The sequence below is a fragment of the Cydia fagiglandana genome, chromosome 15 (assembly GCF_963556715.1).
Source record: "Cydia fagiglandana chromosome 15, ilCydFagi1.1, whole genome shotgun sequence".
In the NCBI taxonomy this organism is placed as follows: domain Eukaryota; kingdom Metazoa; phylum Arthropoda; class Insecta; order Lepidoptera; family Tortricidae; genus Cydia; species Cydia fagiglandana.
The window spans coordinates 76,512-91,916 of NC_085946.1; the positions used below are offsets into that span (position 1 = coordinate 76,512).

Genomic DNA, 15,405 nt, shown 5'->3' on the forward strand with positions numbered 1-15,405 from the left:
GGCATCTTTCTCTGTCACTCTTATTACGCTGTCATTGGAGTAAAAGAGAAAGATCCCCGCAATTTGGGGGCTTACCGCAAAAACCGAAATTCACCAGTTATTAAAAAATCGAATTAAAATAATAGTTTTTTTTGTACTCGTATAATGCAATCGAATTTCGTATAATTGCGGGCACAGGATCGCATAATCAAGATTTATGTACTGGCAGCCCTGTGTTCGACGGTTTGACGTTTAGTCTAGCCTTACTTATAAATATTGCATGTTTTGAATCGTTTAATTCATTTATGCTATCTCGATAATACCTATTGCCCTTGTTTTGCTTTAAATAATCGGAACTTCAGGATGTACACTTTCATTTGATTCATAACAACACTAGTACGCGGCCGTTGTTATTTTATTTTTAATACAAATTTAGCTACAGCGGGTAGTGGTTGAAATTGTTGCTATGAAATTATTGTTCTTTTTCTTGTCCCTGGGCGCCGCTCGGGCGTATGATTGTCCGTACTGCCAGCCCGAACAAGTTCACATCGCATTTGGAGGTAATACTATTTTATACCCCATTTATTTAAATATTGCATTTCTAATATATTTTTTTTATGTTTCAAAGTTTTAAGTTCAACTTGCACTTGTCCGGTTTTTTCACAGGGTTTTTTTAATATTAGTAATACACAATAATCACTTTTAATAAGGAAAGTAAGAACCAGGTTATTACCTACCTATTTAGGTAACATGAGATCATTAACATATTATTGTGTCATGTCTTTGTTAGTTCTACAATAAAGCAATATCAAGGTGTTCAATATGATCTGTACACTATTAATTTAAAACTTGGGCATGATAATTATAAAATAAGCTGGCTAATAAATAGGTTGGCTACTTCTAGCCACCTTTGCTGCTGATTGTTTAAGATTCTGTTCGCCTTTGTACTAATGATATGTGTTTTTTCATCTTTTGTGTTTCTTATTGTAAATTAAAGTGTTTTACTACTACTACTAAAAGCTTGTTAAAATTTAGTAATAACATTAATTTTATTCCTGTCCATAAAGTAATTTTCCTTATTTAGAATCCTGATATAATTGCTTTGTTTTATACCCTATGTATGAGGTATAAGGAAGTTTGATTTATTTATTATGTGTTATTTTATTATTTATTTTTTCATACTTGGAACAATGGTGTTCTGAAGGTCTACTGTGAACCACATACGACATGTTGCCTCCCTGTCACACTTACATACGAATTTACAAGTGCAAGAGAGAGGCAACATGTTGAATGAGGTTCACGGTAGGCTGGTCATTGCCAACTTAAATCTGGAGTCAAAGCCAACACATTGGTTTTAACAATTGTATGAAATATAAATGGTATGAGCGGTGCAGCAGCTGCCTTTGCCACGCCCGTGTTGCTTCGCACAGACAGAGGCAGCACTTGACAGGGCTAAAAATTAAAGCTGACATAAATAAAGTAGCTTATACAATATGCTAGTTTACCTCTGAATTTATTTTTTTATGCTTAATTTACATTTTTAAGTAAAACTGCTTACATATTTCTCCTTTATCTGTTTCATTTCATTTATTTATTTCAATATAAACTTACAGTTTAGCACCAAAACGTTTACATGAGACTTACGACTATTATTATCTGACACTATTATCTGACTGTTGTATCAGTTGACATAAAAATTACTTCACATTCACACTGGACTAGTAATGAAATACTGCAAAAACATTTTAAAAATAACTTGAACAACTCGTGTCCATTGCGGTATTGTTACTGATAAGGAAATAAGTCAATGAGCTAGTGAACTGAGTGGTGTGAGTCTCGTTGTCTGATCTAATATAATAATATCAGCATGTATTTTATGTAGCCAAATACAAGTTTATTTGTTACTTATATTTTGTTGTTAAATACCTATTAGCACCGGCTTCTTTCCTATATAGTATATAGTGGTATGATTTGTGTCCAATTATATTCAATTATTTATGTCAAATTAGGTATAAATAACACGGTTTAGTTTACATAATATCGGACATGGTACATATCATTATTGACATAATCACATGTATTATCTGCATGTTTATGATTGCCTGTTGATCTGTGACATGACTTCATATTACTTATTGTTTGTGCAACAATCATGTAGTTCGTCATGTTATAAGGTATCATGCTTATGTTCTAACAGTTATTCTCTGAAATGACTATAGAGAGTATACTTTATGCCTTTGCAATAAATAAATATATATTATGGGACAGTCTTACACAAATCGATTGTTTTTTTGACCGGCGGTGGCGGCGTGATGTGTACTATATCTAGTTGATTACAGAAAAACCCAACGACATCGTGCTGACATGGACCACGTTCAACGACACCCAGGGCTCGTACGCCACCTTCGGGAAAGAACAGCTGACAGACCAGGCCTCCGGGTACAGCACTCTCTTCCGGGACGGCGGCAAGCAGCGCCGCGAGCTGTACATACACCGCGTAACGCTGCGCGGCCTCGACTATGACACCACATACGGTATGACATACACAAGGGGTGAGACAGCTGAATAACCCGGGCTCGGGAACTCGGTTAAGAGTGACAGTTCGAGTTGCCCAATATGTCAAATCGATACGTCTTTTTTAGTAAGTGCATAGGTACCATCAGGCGTAAAAATGCAGGAAGAATTAAGAATTAATTAATTCACTAATATATACGTAATTTCTCCATGCAATTTCGCAACTCCCTACACAAAAGTATGGATTATAGGGTAGTAAATATTATCTAGCTAGGCCATGTAAACAAGTATTATAACAGTATTTCATTGACAGTATACAACGTGGGTTCCGAGTTCGGCATGTCGGAGCGGTTCTCCTTCCACGTGCCGCCCGCGGGCAACGACATCAAAGTGCGCGCCGCCATCTACGGCGACATGGGCAACAGGAATGCACACGTCAGTATACATAACAGACCTACTAACGGCTACCAGCACATCCATCATACAATCCTGCCACCATCCGTCCTACCACCATTACCCTCCATACATACACAAGTTCCACGACTCTACAGCGGTTTGTCGGTGGAACTGTGTTTTTATTCCCACGGAACGCGCAACATATATTGCGTTCCACCAAATGTATATATGAACTGCCTTGATTTGTCCAGTTCGCCGCCTTACTTATAAGTTGCCTTAGGGCTGATTTAGACGGCGCGCGAACTCGCATGCGATTTTAGTTACATTGCGTACTGTTGGTTACGTCCAATTCAACCGACCGATCAAAAGCCGCAATGTAATGAAACTCGCAAGCGAGTTCTCGCATCGTCTAAATGAGCCCAAATATGGTTGCAGTCCCTCTCATATCTGCAAGAAGAGGCGGAGCGCGGGGGCTTCGACCTGATCCTCCACGTGGGCGACTTCGCGTACGACATGCACGACGACGACGCGAGGGTCGGAGACCAGTTCATGCGCCAGATCCAGCCCATAGCCTCCCTGGTGCCCTACATGACGTGCCCCGGCAACCACGAGGCCGCCTAGTAAATCATTTCCACTTTCATATTATTTCCAATAAGGATAAGCGCTCTAAACTTAACATAGAGGACACTGCAATCGTTTAAAAAAAATGTTTTAAAACATGCCAAATAAAAAAAACATAAACCATAGTAAACGAATAGTTACAAAGGGACAGAACACAATACGCAAGGACACTTGATTTGTGTTGTTATTTGTCGAGGAAAATAAGACGCCGACCGCTTTGAAGTTTGACATGGCATTTTGACTTTTTACAAGTAGAGTAGGTATACGTTGGCAATGGCATGAATGTCTATGTTTTATGCTCAGTCATAAGATTGAAATAATGAAACGAATGTCGAATATCTTGGTCTTTCTTTCAATCACTTGTCTTATGGCTGATTTTTTTAGATATACTAATTAGTGTGATATTTCCGCAGTAACTTTAGCAATTATCGGGCCCGTTTCTCCATGCCCGGCGGCACGGAGAGCATGTTCTACAGCTTCGACCTGGGGCCCGTGCACTTCGTGTCCATCTCCACCGAGTACTACTACTTCTTCGAATGGGGCGCGCGTATGTTGTTCGAGCAGTTTGCTTGGTTGCAAGAAGACTTGACTAACGCTAATCTACCTAAAAACAGGTATGGACCAGCTGCTTCAATATTACCACCCTAAAAGAGCTCTCGAACATTCGCCGTCGAAAGTAACAGCTTTTCACAAACCGTACTAGATAAATGTTGTCTGTTCCAGAGCCGAGCGTCCTTGGATCGTGCTGATGGGCCACCGGCCGATGTACTGCAGCAACTCGGACGACATCGACTGCAGCTTGGAGTACACCCGCCGAGGGATCCCCTTCATCGGCCTGAGTGAGTCTAACATGTACTCTTACTGTATAGACATAAGGTGCACTGTTCTGTACTCTGATGACTGCAGCTTCGAGTACACCCGCCGAGGGATCCCCTTCATCGGCCTGAGTGAGTCTAACATGTACTCTTACTGTATAGACATAAGGTGCACTGTTCTGTACTCTGATGACTGCAGCTTCGAGTACACCCGCCGAGGGATCCCCTTCATCGGCCTGACTGAGTTCTGAGTGAGCCCACTTGTGTTCTATTCTCAAAATAGAATACACGCGTGCCGTGCGGTCCATTTTTAATTTTCGAGCATCTCAAAGCTTATTGAGTGACCTAATAAGTTATTAGGTCACTCGTTAACTTAATAAGTACCTAATTTAAATACGTCCGGCAAGATGTAGAAATATAAACTTACTGATTTTGTTCTTATTGTACAATACATGATAGTACAAAATTAATTGATCATTCGGTAAGTATTTTTAAAAATAGGTGAAACGAGTATAGGTGATTCAACATTCGGTAAAAGGATTTACGGTATTGTGATATGTAACCAACCAAGAGCAGGTATAGATAAACAAACACTTGCAGGCCTGGAGCCGCTGCTGCAGCAGCATGGCGTGGACGTGGTGGTGTGGGCGCACGAGCACTCGTACGAGCGCTCGTGGCCGCTCTACGACGGCAAGGTCTACAACGGGTCTCTGGACCACCCCTACACTAATCCTGGGTGAGTTGAAGCAGAGGTCACTTTATTACAACAGAATGCGTTGAAGAGCCCATAACAAATACATACATTGAATATCGTAAATATCCTATGTTTTCAAACAGCGTGGAGTGGATGATGGTACGGTCACCAGTGAGTTAATAAATATTATTTGCCAGTTATATAGTATACTATATACTGGTTATTATTTAGACTTAGATTGGAGTGTATTGTCTAACCTGGGAATGTTTATGTTTAACTTTTTTTTATCAGGCAACATTAAAAATCAATATGTAGGTAGGTACTTTTAGCGGACTTACAAATAACTACAAACAAATAACTGAAATTTCTTCAAAAATACATACCTTAACAATGCTTACTTTTTTGACATTTTATGAGCATAAATTAATTGACAAGACTAATAAATAAAATAATGTAACGGGTACTTTTAAAGGTACACATGTGCAAAGTGAAAGTTGAAAAGTTTTCGGTGGGTAGTTTATCCGCGAGGAGAGTTTCATAATGTTGAAAACTTTGCGACACCAACACAATTATTGTACGTAATTTCAATCTATTTTCGGTATGACCGCGGTCGCGGTGTATGTGGATGTTGGATAAACATATTTAGGCAAGTCACGTTTTATATATATTCTTGATTCATTGGCGCCTTTACTTTTGCTGTAGTAATTATAGTTATTCATGTTATAATTTCGTTCACTTTATTGTTTTATATTGTCCTTAATTTGACTTGTTGTCATTATCACTTTTAATGCTTGGTGCTGTAGTGTATATTATGTTGGTCTAATTTAGGATCCATCACTTCACGTGCCAGCCAGCAGAAGTAGCTAAATGGGCAAGGTGTTCAAAATTATGGTGTAACACGCATATATCGTTTAGAAAACAAAAGCGAGTGCAAATCATTTTCAACACCTCGTCCGTTTAGCATTTATTCAGTTTGTGTGTACTTGTCTAACGCTTAGGCCCCCTTGCACCATCCCACTAACCCGGGGTTAGCCGGTTAAAGCTGGAGTTATCATGGTTACCAGTACAATTTGATACTTGGTTAACGGTTTAACCGCTTAACTACGGGTTAGTGGAATGGTGCAAGTGGCCCTTAGTTGCGTTCATGTAAGTAGGTATATACGCACTCGTAATGTCGCCTCGTTCGCATTGCAGCGCTCCCGTGCACGTCGTGACGGGCTCGGCCGGCTGCCAGGAGAACCACAGCCTCTTTAATGGTGAATTTTTACTCTTTATCTCTATTGAACTAGCAAAATAAATTAATTACTTTTTCTGTAGAAATATAATTATATGCTATATTTTATATTTAGTAACCTCTTCCATCTGTCTCTCGTAACTAGAATTCATTTTCTATACCTAGAAGTAGATACTACTTGCTAAAAACTAAATTATCCTCCTTCCTGTAAACCTTCTATCTAAATATATTGATCGTTTATGTTTTGCAGCGACGCGACCGCAGTGGTCCGCGTTCCGCACGGAGGCCTACGGCTACACGCGGCTGCAGGCCGAACGCGCACAACTCTACTTCGAGCAGGTATATATCTACCTAGCTTTAGGTATATGTATCAGAAAACCAGCGCTCAAAAAGCTTCCGTAAAGAACTTTATTGCAAGGTGATAGGGTTCAATTTTGCATAATTTTTGACACTTATGCCCATCAAAGTGTAAAAGTCATTGAACGACTGAACACAAATCACGAAGCAACGTTGCACAAAGTAGTTACAACTTACATCTTGAAGGTTCCACAAACCTAGTCTCTGAGACCAAAATGAACTTTAAGTCCGATTTCAAAATTATGTGATTTAGCTAACACTCCTGCGTGCATTTGCCTCGTGTCGTACTTGTTCGTACTTAATATGTATTGCCTCGAGCGAGACGCACGGGCGAATGATAACAAAATCACGGCCTGGCCACGACATCGGTCTAAGGCGATCGGCGAGGCGGCGGGCGAGGCGGAAAACGCGAGCGACCGCCAGGCATGCCACGTACTTTCAGTAGCGGCGGCAGCGACTAGGAGCGGCTGGGACGTAGACGTATTTAAAATCATGTTTTTTTTTCAAAAGTGCTTAGAATAATTTCATCGTTTGTCAATGGGTGCACGGGCTAAATACGGGACGACAAATTTATCTAAATCTAGTTTAGTATTTTACGTATCGTATATATAAAGCACCCAAAAAAACGAGTACTCACACAAGAATAAGTGCGGAGACGTCACAACATACTTAAATACGCGAAAGTACATTTAAAATTTCAATAATAAACCCTTCCGTCTCCGTGTCGCTCGAAAAAAAAAAACAAAATGTTTTGTTCCGCATCGCCCCGCTCGATCCGTCGCGCCGCCTAGGCCGGTCGCGCCGCTCTAAAGTCGTGGCATCGCCCGCGCTGCTCGATACAAATGTTCGAGTCGCGCCGCTCCCCGCTCGCCGCCGCCGCCGGTCGCCCGGTGCACGCCGCGCGCGTTGCCGCTCGGCGACAAGGCTCGTGGCATGCATTGTGCGTCGCCGGGTTATTGTTTCTGCGACTTACCGCCGGTCGCCGCCGCCGATCGCCTTAGACCGATGTCGTGGCCGGGCCGTTACGTCATTTTGATGTCGGGATGTATATTCGAATTGGCTTCTCCGTTTTTATCAACAATAGATTACAATAATTGTAATTGTATAAGTCAGGGGCGTATTCGAATCAAACAATGTGTAATATATGTTATTTATATAAGTACCAAAATTGAATAGAATAGAATAAAATAGAATATTTTTTATTTCATCATCATCATCTCAGCCATAAGACGATCGAATTTTTTATTTGCTTAAAATATATTTCTATTATATTGTATTGAACACAATATTTATGAATTCTGGTGATAAATGAGTTGTTACATCGTCAGGTGGACGTGGAGCAGGGCGGCAAGGTGGTGGACGGCTTCCGAGTCGTGAAGGACCGCCACGGGGCCTACCGCTACGACTAAACCGTGGACCCGAATATACTTACTAGCGATCAACCACGGGCCTCACACCGCAACCGCTAAACCATGCCACAGGCCCTGCCCGCCTTAAACAGCCCGAAGGCCCTACAATTACGACTAAACCATAGGCTCTACCGCACTACCGCTCTAAACTGTGCCTCTGGTCATACCGCTAACACAAAGCGACGGGGCCTACCGCTACCAAAAACGTGTCTACATTTAAACCATTCGTCGTAAAAATAATCTGATACCTGTACTATCAATTAAGGTTCTTAATAGTGTGGTGTGTATCAACTGATCAAGTCAATACGGAGACCCATATTGTCCATATTGACTTGATCAGGCGTCTTCGCCATATTGCCATGGAAAAGACGTAAATATGCACTGCATAAAATATGTCCTTTATTATGCTTCAAGTACAATAAAGATACCTGTTCCCATCCGAAATTCTGATAAAAAGCTCCCTATTGCAGGTAAAGCATATGAATTCTTCTGGAAATCCACATAATATAATACACATATATAATTATAGCTTTATTTATTGTAATATAATATCATGACCTACATCGAAAGCATCAAAGGTCATCTCTTCCACTGGGAGACTTCGTATCAATAGATGTTAGCTATTAGGAGCTCAAATACCTACGTTTGTGATTAGAATTATAAAACCTTTGTGAATTTTACTTATATTTTCTTATGAACATTGCATACTTTTAAAATAGCTCTTAGAAACAACTTAAATAAAAAATGTAACGGCATCTCGAAATTGTATACCTAATTGTATATTAGATACCTAGAAGTTTAGCGCTAATCGCTGTACTAAATGTAGGTAGTGCCAATCATGTAGGTAATTGTATTTGCTAATAAATTTTACAAATAATATTGCTTTCATTTTACTCTCCTTGATAAGTAACTAAACTTCTTTTATTGTATTTACTTTAATCTCACGCAAACAATCGTAACCGCAAACTTACCATTAGTAATAGCAAAAAGAATTGATTGTAATAGACCTCTCTGTTATTCTTCTACTCTAACATTTTCAAGAAGTCGTCGCTTGTGGTGAAAAAAAAAATGTATGGTAACAGAGTGGCCAACTTTCTTAAATATAGTTTATCTAATACTGATTCTAAAATGGTATCACACATGCTATTTACATTTCTACAAACAAAGATATGGCCTAGATGGTGATTAAAGTGAAGTATGGTGCTAACTATATATACCTCGTTTTTTTTAGCATTAGAAAAAAGGTAAACAATCTTGATGTGTCTTTTAATTGAAAAACACATTTTAAAAATAAGTTACGGCAAATATGTTACAATTATGAATCTAATACGATCATTTATATTCTTCTGCTTTCATAAGTAATAGTTTTTGATTTTTAAAAAGCGTTTTTCAATTAAAAGACATGCCAAGATCGCTTATCTTCTTGCAAGTTCTTTCTAATGCTAAAAAAACGAACTATAGTAAAAAAGACATAAAAGTGCGATTATCTCGAAAACCACGAAACTTTTACTAGACCTATAAGTGCATTTTCTGGACCAGCCTAAGGTGCCCTGTCGATGGTTAGAAGGTTGTCCATTAATTACTGGACACCCTGTATAATATGAGTACTTCAGAGTAAAAAAAACAGACAGTACCTAAATGTCGTTTCCAGTATTTGGGAAATTTGCGTAGCAACTATTTGCGACTTATAACGTCGACGAATCATTAGTTAACGACGTGAAAGCTCGTACCACATATAGCATAACTGCTATAAGTTATAGTTTACCTACAAGTGTACACGTGTGCTCGTAAAAAAACAATTCGAAGGAGCTTTAATACGGAGTCCCTTTGTTTCCCATAAAGTTTTAAGTTATAATGTATTGTTTGTCATATTATCGTTAGACATAAAACTGAAACCGTTAACTTTTCAGGATTTTCCTAAGGTTATTCTATAGATAGGTTAGGTTAGGTTTGTTTTATGGCAATCCTGAAAAGTTACGCGTTTCTGAGAAAAACCAATTATGACTAACGAAAATTCGAACAAACAATACATTATGACGTAAAACTATGTGGGAAACAATAGAGACCCGCTTAATACATATATCCCAGTGATAAGTATGAACGATGGTATATTTAATGGCTAATTTAAGCGCTGCAAATTAAAATACAAGGTACTCCCTTATAAGCATAAGCTTGTAATGTACAGTATGCATAAAGGTACAATAATATGGGGGAGGGGCCAAATGACCGAACGAGATGCACATATGGAACTTTCAGTAGGAGTAGCAGAGAAAGCCGTATTATTGCTTGTCTTTGTCACAGTCTCACTTTTTGTTTGTTCCCCACCATAAATTTAGTATGGTTTATGGTGGGATTGGTGGGCAACAAATAACCCGACCAAATTTCGTAGATTGTTTTTGGTATGTTGTCAGGAATGTTAAATCGTATTTTTAATATTGTCGCATTGCGTATGTTTTGTCCCTCACGCAGGCACGCGTATACCACTTCTATAGGATGCTACCTTCTATGACAGTATGATACTTAGATACTATAATAGGCTACATTCCTACTAGTCAAATCAGCTTCTTTTTTAGAACTGTCAAAACAATTTGCTAATATGGAATTTATATGAAAACGAATGTAGTGACGTCACAGTCAACTCACCTACTTTTTATATTTCAATCCGATTTATTAAATAGAAATAGTGCTTATAAATAACTGCTGTCTATGTTTTTCTAATTATTATCTGGTGCTTTATTCCGTGCACGGTGTGAAATGATTTATTTTAAGTAGAGGAAACATCCCTATAGGCCCCGTCTGGCCCCTGGACATTTTTTTATGCTAAAAGGGGGGGGGGGTTGCGTCAGGGTGAGGGGATGGGACACTAGTGTGCGTAAAGCACCATACCCATCATACCGAAAGGTCTACATTCATTTCAAGCTGGCTATAGGTAATTTGTTTTCATAAAACACAATTTGACCGAATCAATTATTGTTATGAACTTTATTTCAAAGTGGTACGGTTAATTGTTGCATAATTTCTGGCACAAGTGGTAATAGAGGCCTTTAGTGATCTGTGAATTGATGATGTACGTGTTGCAGGGCGCCCGTGCACGTGGTGACGGGCTCCGCGGGCTGCCAGGAGGGCCGCGACCGCTTCTACCGTGAGTAGCTAATATACCCGACACACACATTATATACTTTGGTGTGATGCTCGTCGGCTCCGTTACGACAGCAAAGTTGATCTGTGGCATGCGATACGTTTGACACCGCGGGCACTCATGGGAATAGAGCTGTTCTCATACAAATCATTCCCATTTGTTCCCGCCATACATGTATTGCGGGGGCAAATAAGAACAAAGTCTCCGTAAATAAGTAAACAAATTGCAGATAACCCGTACTCTTGGTCGGCGTTCCGGTCGCAGGACTACGGCTACACGCGGTTCGAGGCGCACAACCGGACGCACATCTACATGGAGCAGGTGAGCTTTGAAGCCTCCGCGGAGGCCTAAGGGGGTGGCGAACAGAGCTATCTGCCTCTCTGTCGTTCGAATATGCAAGAGCGATAGTGGAGTAGATAACGATATTTCCATTTTCGCGGTCAGGGCAGGTGCAAAAAGTCGGGCAAATTATTAGCCGCCCGGAACCTCGTTGTGTTTTACACTTTGACCGCCAATAGAGACGTCTATACACGCGCAAGGTAACAATTTAATAATTAATTAGGTACCTACCTACCTTCAGAAAAGAAACTTTATCGAAATGCCGATAAGGTTTCATGGAGTGTTATGTAAAATCATAGAGGATCTTATACCTTTACACGAGCAATTCTTGTATTTATATTTAGTCGTATATAATTATATTTCGGGGACCTCGGAAACGGCTCTAACGATTTCGATGAAATTTGCTATAGGTACGGGGTTTCCGGAGGCGAAAAATCGATCTAGTTATAGGTCTTATCTCTGAAAACGCGCATTTTTGAGTTTTTATATGTTTTCCGAGCAAAGGTCGGTCTCCCCGATATTAAGTAATAAAGGAAGTAACTCCATACATCAGTTTTCCCCCCAAACGCGAGTTATTTTGTAGTCGACATCTAACGTCAAGTATTGGCGTCAAGTACTATAAGTACCGCCAAGCGTGGCTCACTCCGCGATTTCGTCGCTTTGCTACAGGTAGCTAAAAGTACATCCATTTCACACCAATTTTGGTGGCTAGCCATAAGCCGCGCGTGGCGCTGTCGCCACCTAGCGGCCATATCTGTGCTGATCGTAACAGACCCGTTTTGTTAGAGAGTGAGTCTTCTGTACCTAGTACTATTATTTATTCTGTGGTACCGCTCTTGTCATTTTAAGTGACGTACTGACGAAAAATATACTACTAAAACAATTCATCACTAATATTATAAGCAGGAGTTGAAAATAGACTTAATTAATCCGGTTATAATACTCGTATTAGCTAAAAATTGTTGAGCATTAGGGTTTTCGTTCGCCGCGACATCTATTGTCAACTAGCAATACTGATAAACTCCGCTACTTGACGCTAGATGTCGACTACGAAATAACTCGCGTTTTGGTATTAATAGCGGAAGCAGTTATAAAGTTGACCCAAAAATTTTTTATTAAGCTATGAGCTTCATCACATATGTTCCTTGAGTAATTCTAAGCATTTCAAGCCTGGGAGGCAATAAGAAATGTGTGTCTACTCGGATTTGTAATGGATTCAAACTTTCAACCCCTTTTTAACCCTGTTAGGGGATGAATTTTACAAAACGCTGAAATTACTTTTCCTGTCTTTTAATAATATCCCCAAATACAAAGATTCAAGTCCCGCGTTCGAAAATTTTTTTGATATCCATACAAACTTTCAACTCCTTTTTCACCACCTTAGGGGATGAATTTTCAAAAACGCTGAAATTAGTTTTCTTGTATTTTGATAATATATCGTTTTACGAAGTTTCAAATTCCTAGCTTGAAATAAAACTTGAACCCCATACAAACTTTCATCCCCTTTTTAACCCCCTTAGGAGTTGAATTTCTCAAAATCGCTTCTTATCTCTTGTACACTTTATAAATGTAATCTAGTGTGCAAATTTCAACTTTCTATCTTTTGTAGTTTCGGCTCCGCGTAGCAAAAATCTCCAACCAAATTTTTCACCTTTTTACGTTTTTCTTGTAAAATTACTATGAAATTGAAAAAACAAATATCAGCAATGAATTCTACGTCTTTGGTTTATACGAAAATGATACCAAACTTGCCCTAGTACCCACCAGGATCAGAGTAGATTTTTTTTAAAGATGACGGATGGCGGCCGTCTTTGTACCCCACCCTCCCCCCCACTTCAGGCTAGAAATGCTTAGAATTACTCAAATATCAGATGTGATGAAGCTCATAGCTTAATAAAAATTTTTTGGGTCATGTATGGCAGCGTTACATAACTGACTCCAGTATAAGAAAACAGATGTATGGAGTTACCACTCTTTCTTTACTATATATTACCTACTCTATGGTAAAATATACCTAAATACCTGAGGCGTTCAAAGGGGTTAAATCAGTTATATGTAATTGGTACATAATTAGTTAATGCCATAATGTTCTGTTGTAGGTGTCCGCGGATCTCAAAGGCCAGGTGATCGACTCCTTCTGGCTCGTCAAGACCAAGCTCTCCTTCAACATGCCTTGAATTGTAATGAATAGGGAGAACATACGTCATTTATAATAACTGTCTTGATGAAGTTTGAACCTTCTTGGCTAGTCAGTAAGGGATCATTTGTAAAAAAACTTTATTGCATGTTTTAATTTGGTCACATTTATAGGTAACGAAAAACATCCGAAGAAATAAAGTGCGAAATTCGCAAGGAGTGGCGAATTTTAAAACACTACTGAAGAGTGTTTTTAAACGGCACTAATATAGTTGCGAATCACCTATACGCACGTGTATTGTAACAACGTTTTACAGTAAGTACAGTCGCCATCAGATATATCGGAGCGGCCGAGGTGCTCACAAATATCTGAACACGCCTCTATTGTCAAGGCGTTAGAGTGCGTGTTCCGATATTTTTAAGCACCTCGGCGGCTCCGATATATCTGTATGTATGTATGTATGTATGTATTTACTTTATTGTACATAGAAATATAAACACGAGAAACACAGTTACAGAGTCAATTAAATACAACAAAGGCGAACTTATCCCTGAATGGGATCTCTTCCAGTTAACCTTTGAGGAAATGAGTAGGACAGAAGTAACGATGAATGACAAACAAAAGCAAAAGTGTACAATCCCTAAAATAAATAAAATGCACGTTTTGAATACACATTACTCCAAATATACATAAATAGAAATATAACAATACAAGAATACATATACGTGACTACATATGTGACGTCCCACGGTCAAAGGTACCTTATGGCGGGTATGGAGTTATGCATACCCCAGTAATCTACAATAAATAAGCTATCGATAACACAAAAGATCAACCTCCTAAGTTGCGTAGTTACAGAGACATGATTTTTTGAAAATAATGTTGTGAAATGAGCAACTTTACTATAGAGAAGTTTTAAGTTTAGCCGCCTAAAAAACTATGTTCCTGAAGTAAGTTACATAGTTGACTACAAATAATAATACCTTATATATCTGAGATTAAAAAAACGTTGCGACTTGTTCTGTAATGCAAATAGAAACCTTTGATATCGACTGATTTATGTGTATACTAACCAGTCTCTTGAAAATAAAGTTTTATTTCATTTTCACGATTGATTGCAATGAGCTCTCAAGATTTAAATTTTATCTATTAGAAAACGACACTAAGAGACAGTTTAAGCAAAAAAACAATACCGATTTAGAGGTGAAAATGTATTTTCTGACTTTTTCATATAAAATCAGAAAATTGAATATTTTTACTTTTAATGTAACACACAGTCAATTTTTCTGAGCACATATGAAAGATATTCTGTCATTCAAATGAAATAAATCCTAAAACCCCAACTAAATACTATATTTAACCCCTTATGCCACTTTAAACTTCAATGCCAGTTCAATGACCTTAGATATTCCATAAGGTAATGCGTCGGGTATTGGCATTTTTCAGCAAACCAATGGCTGATTTATTGCATGCGATCAAACCAAATGAAGATTATTCTAGTTAAGAAAGACTTGACGAGAGTAACTTTAGTATAATAGCAGGCTACTTGGATTTATAATGTCGGTCGATGTACGGTTATAATATTTGCTAGGCGCCCCAACCAGAACTGAAATTATCAAATTAGTTTTGCAGAATGCTAATACAGTTCTCTACCAAACTTCTTTTCCCGTATTGACTAGTTTTTTTGGAAATTTTCAACCTTTTTTCCATAAGGTACCTTTTTACTAAACTCTGAGACGACGTTACTAGGCTTATAAGTAACTTATAACAA

At 38.8% G+C, this 15,405-nt stretch overlaps 1 protein-coding gene across 3 annotated transcripts; it reads left to right on the top strand.

Annotated features, from left to right (window-relative positions):
• Positions 1–219: 219 nt before the first annotated feature.
• Positions 220–14,002, top strand: LOC134671152 (acid phosphatase type 7). Of its 3 annotated transcripts, none has more exons than XM_063528921.1 (10): positions 220–539; positions 2,319–2,513; positions 2,807–2,928; positions 3,325–3,509; positions 3,924–4,124; positions 4,234–4,349; positions 4,926–5,061; positions 11,100–11,161; positions 11,388–11,479; positions 13,597–14,002. In XM_063528921.1, the coding sequence occupies exons 1-10, from the start codon at positions 446–448 to the stop codon at positions 13,672–13,674; spliced, it is 1,281 nt and encodes a 426-aa protein (XP_063384991.1). In that variant the 5' UTR covers positions 220–445; the 3' UTR covers positions 13,675–14,002. The 3 variants fall into 3 exon arrangements, with proteins under 3 accessions (XP_063384991.1, XP_063384992.1, XP_063384993.1); XM_063528922.1 differs by lacking the exons at positions 11,100–11,161; positions 11,388–11,479; positions 13,597–14,002 and adding exons at positions 6,214–6,275; positions 6,504–6,592; positions 7,939–8,896; XM_063528923.1 differs by lacking the exons at positions 11,100–11,161; positions 11,388–11,479; positions 13,597–14,002 and adding exons at positions 6,214–6,275; positions 7,939–8,896.
• The last annotated feature ends 1,403 nt before the right edge of the window (positions 14,003–15,405 follow it).

Excerpts from the sequence above, each read along its gene's own strand:
- LOC134671152 (XM_063528921.1), top strand. The coding sequence starts at position 446 with ATGAAATTATTGTTCTTTTTCTTGTCCCTGGGCGCCGCTCGGGCGTAT. Across the intron at positions 2,514-2,806 it reads CGACTATGACACCACATACG|TATACAACGTGGGTTCCGAG; the intron begins GTATGACATACA and ends TTTCATTGACAG. Across the intron at positions 4,125-4,233 it reads GCTAATCTACCTAAAAACAG|AGCCGAGCGTCCTTGGATCG; the intron begins GTATGGACCAGC and ends TGTCTGTTCCAG.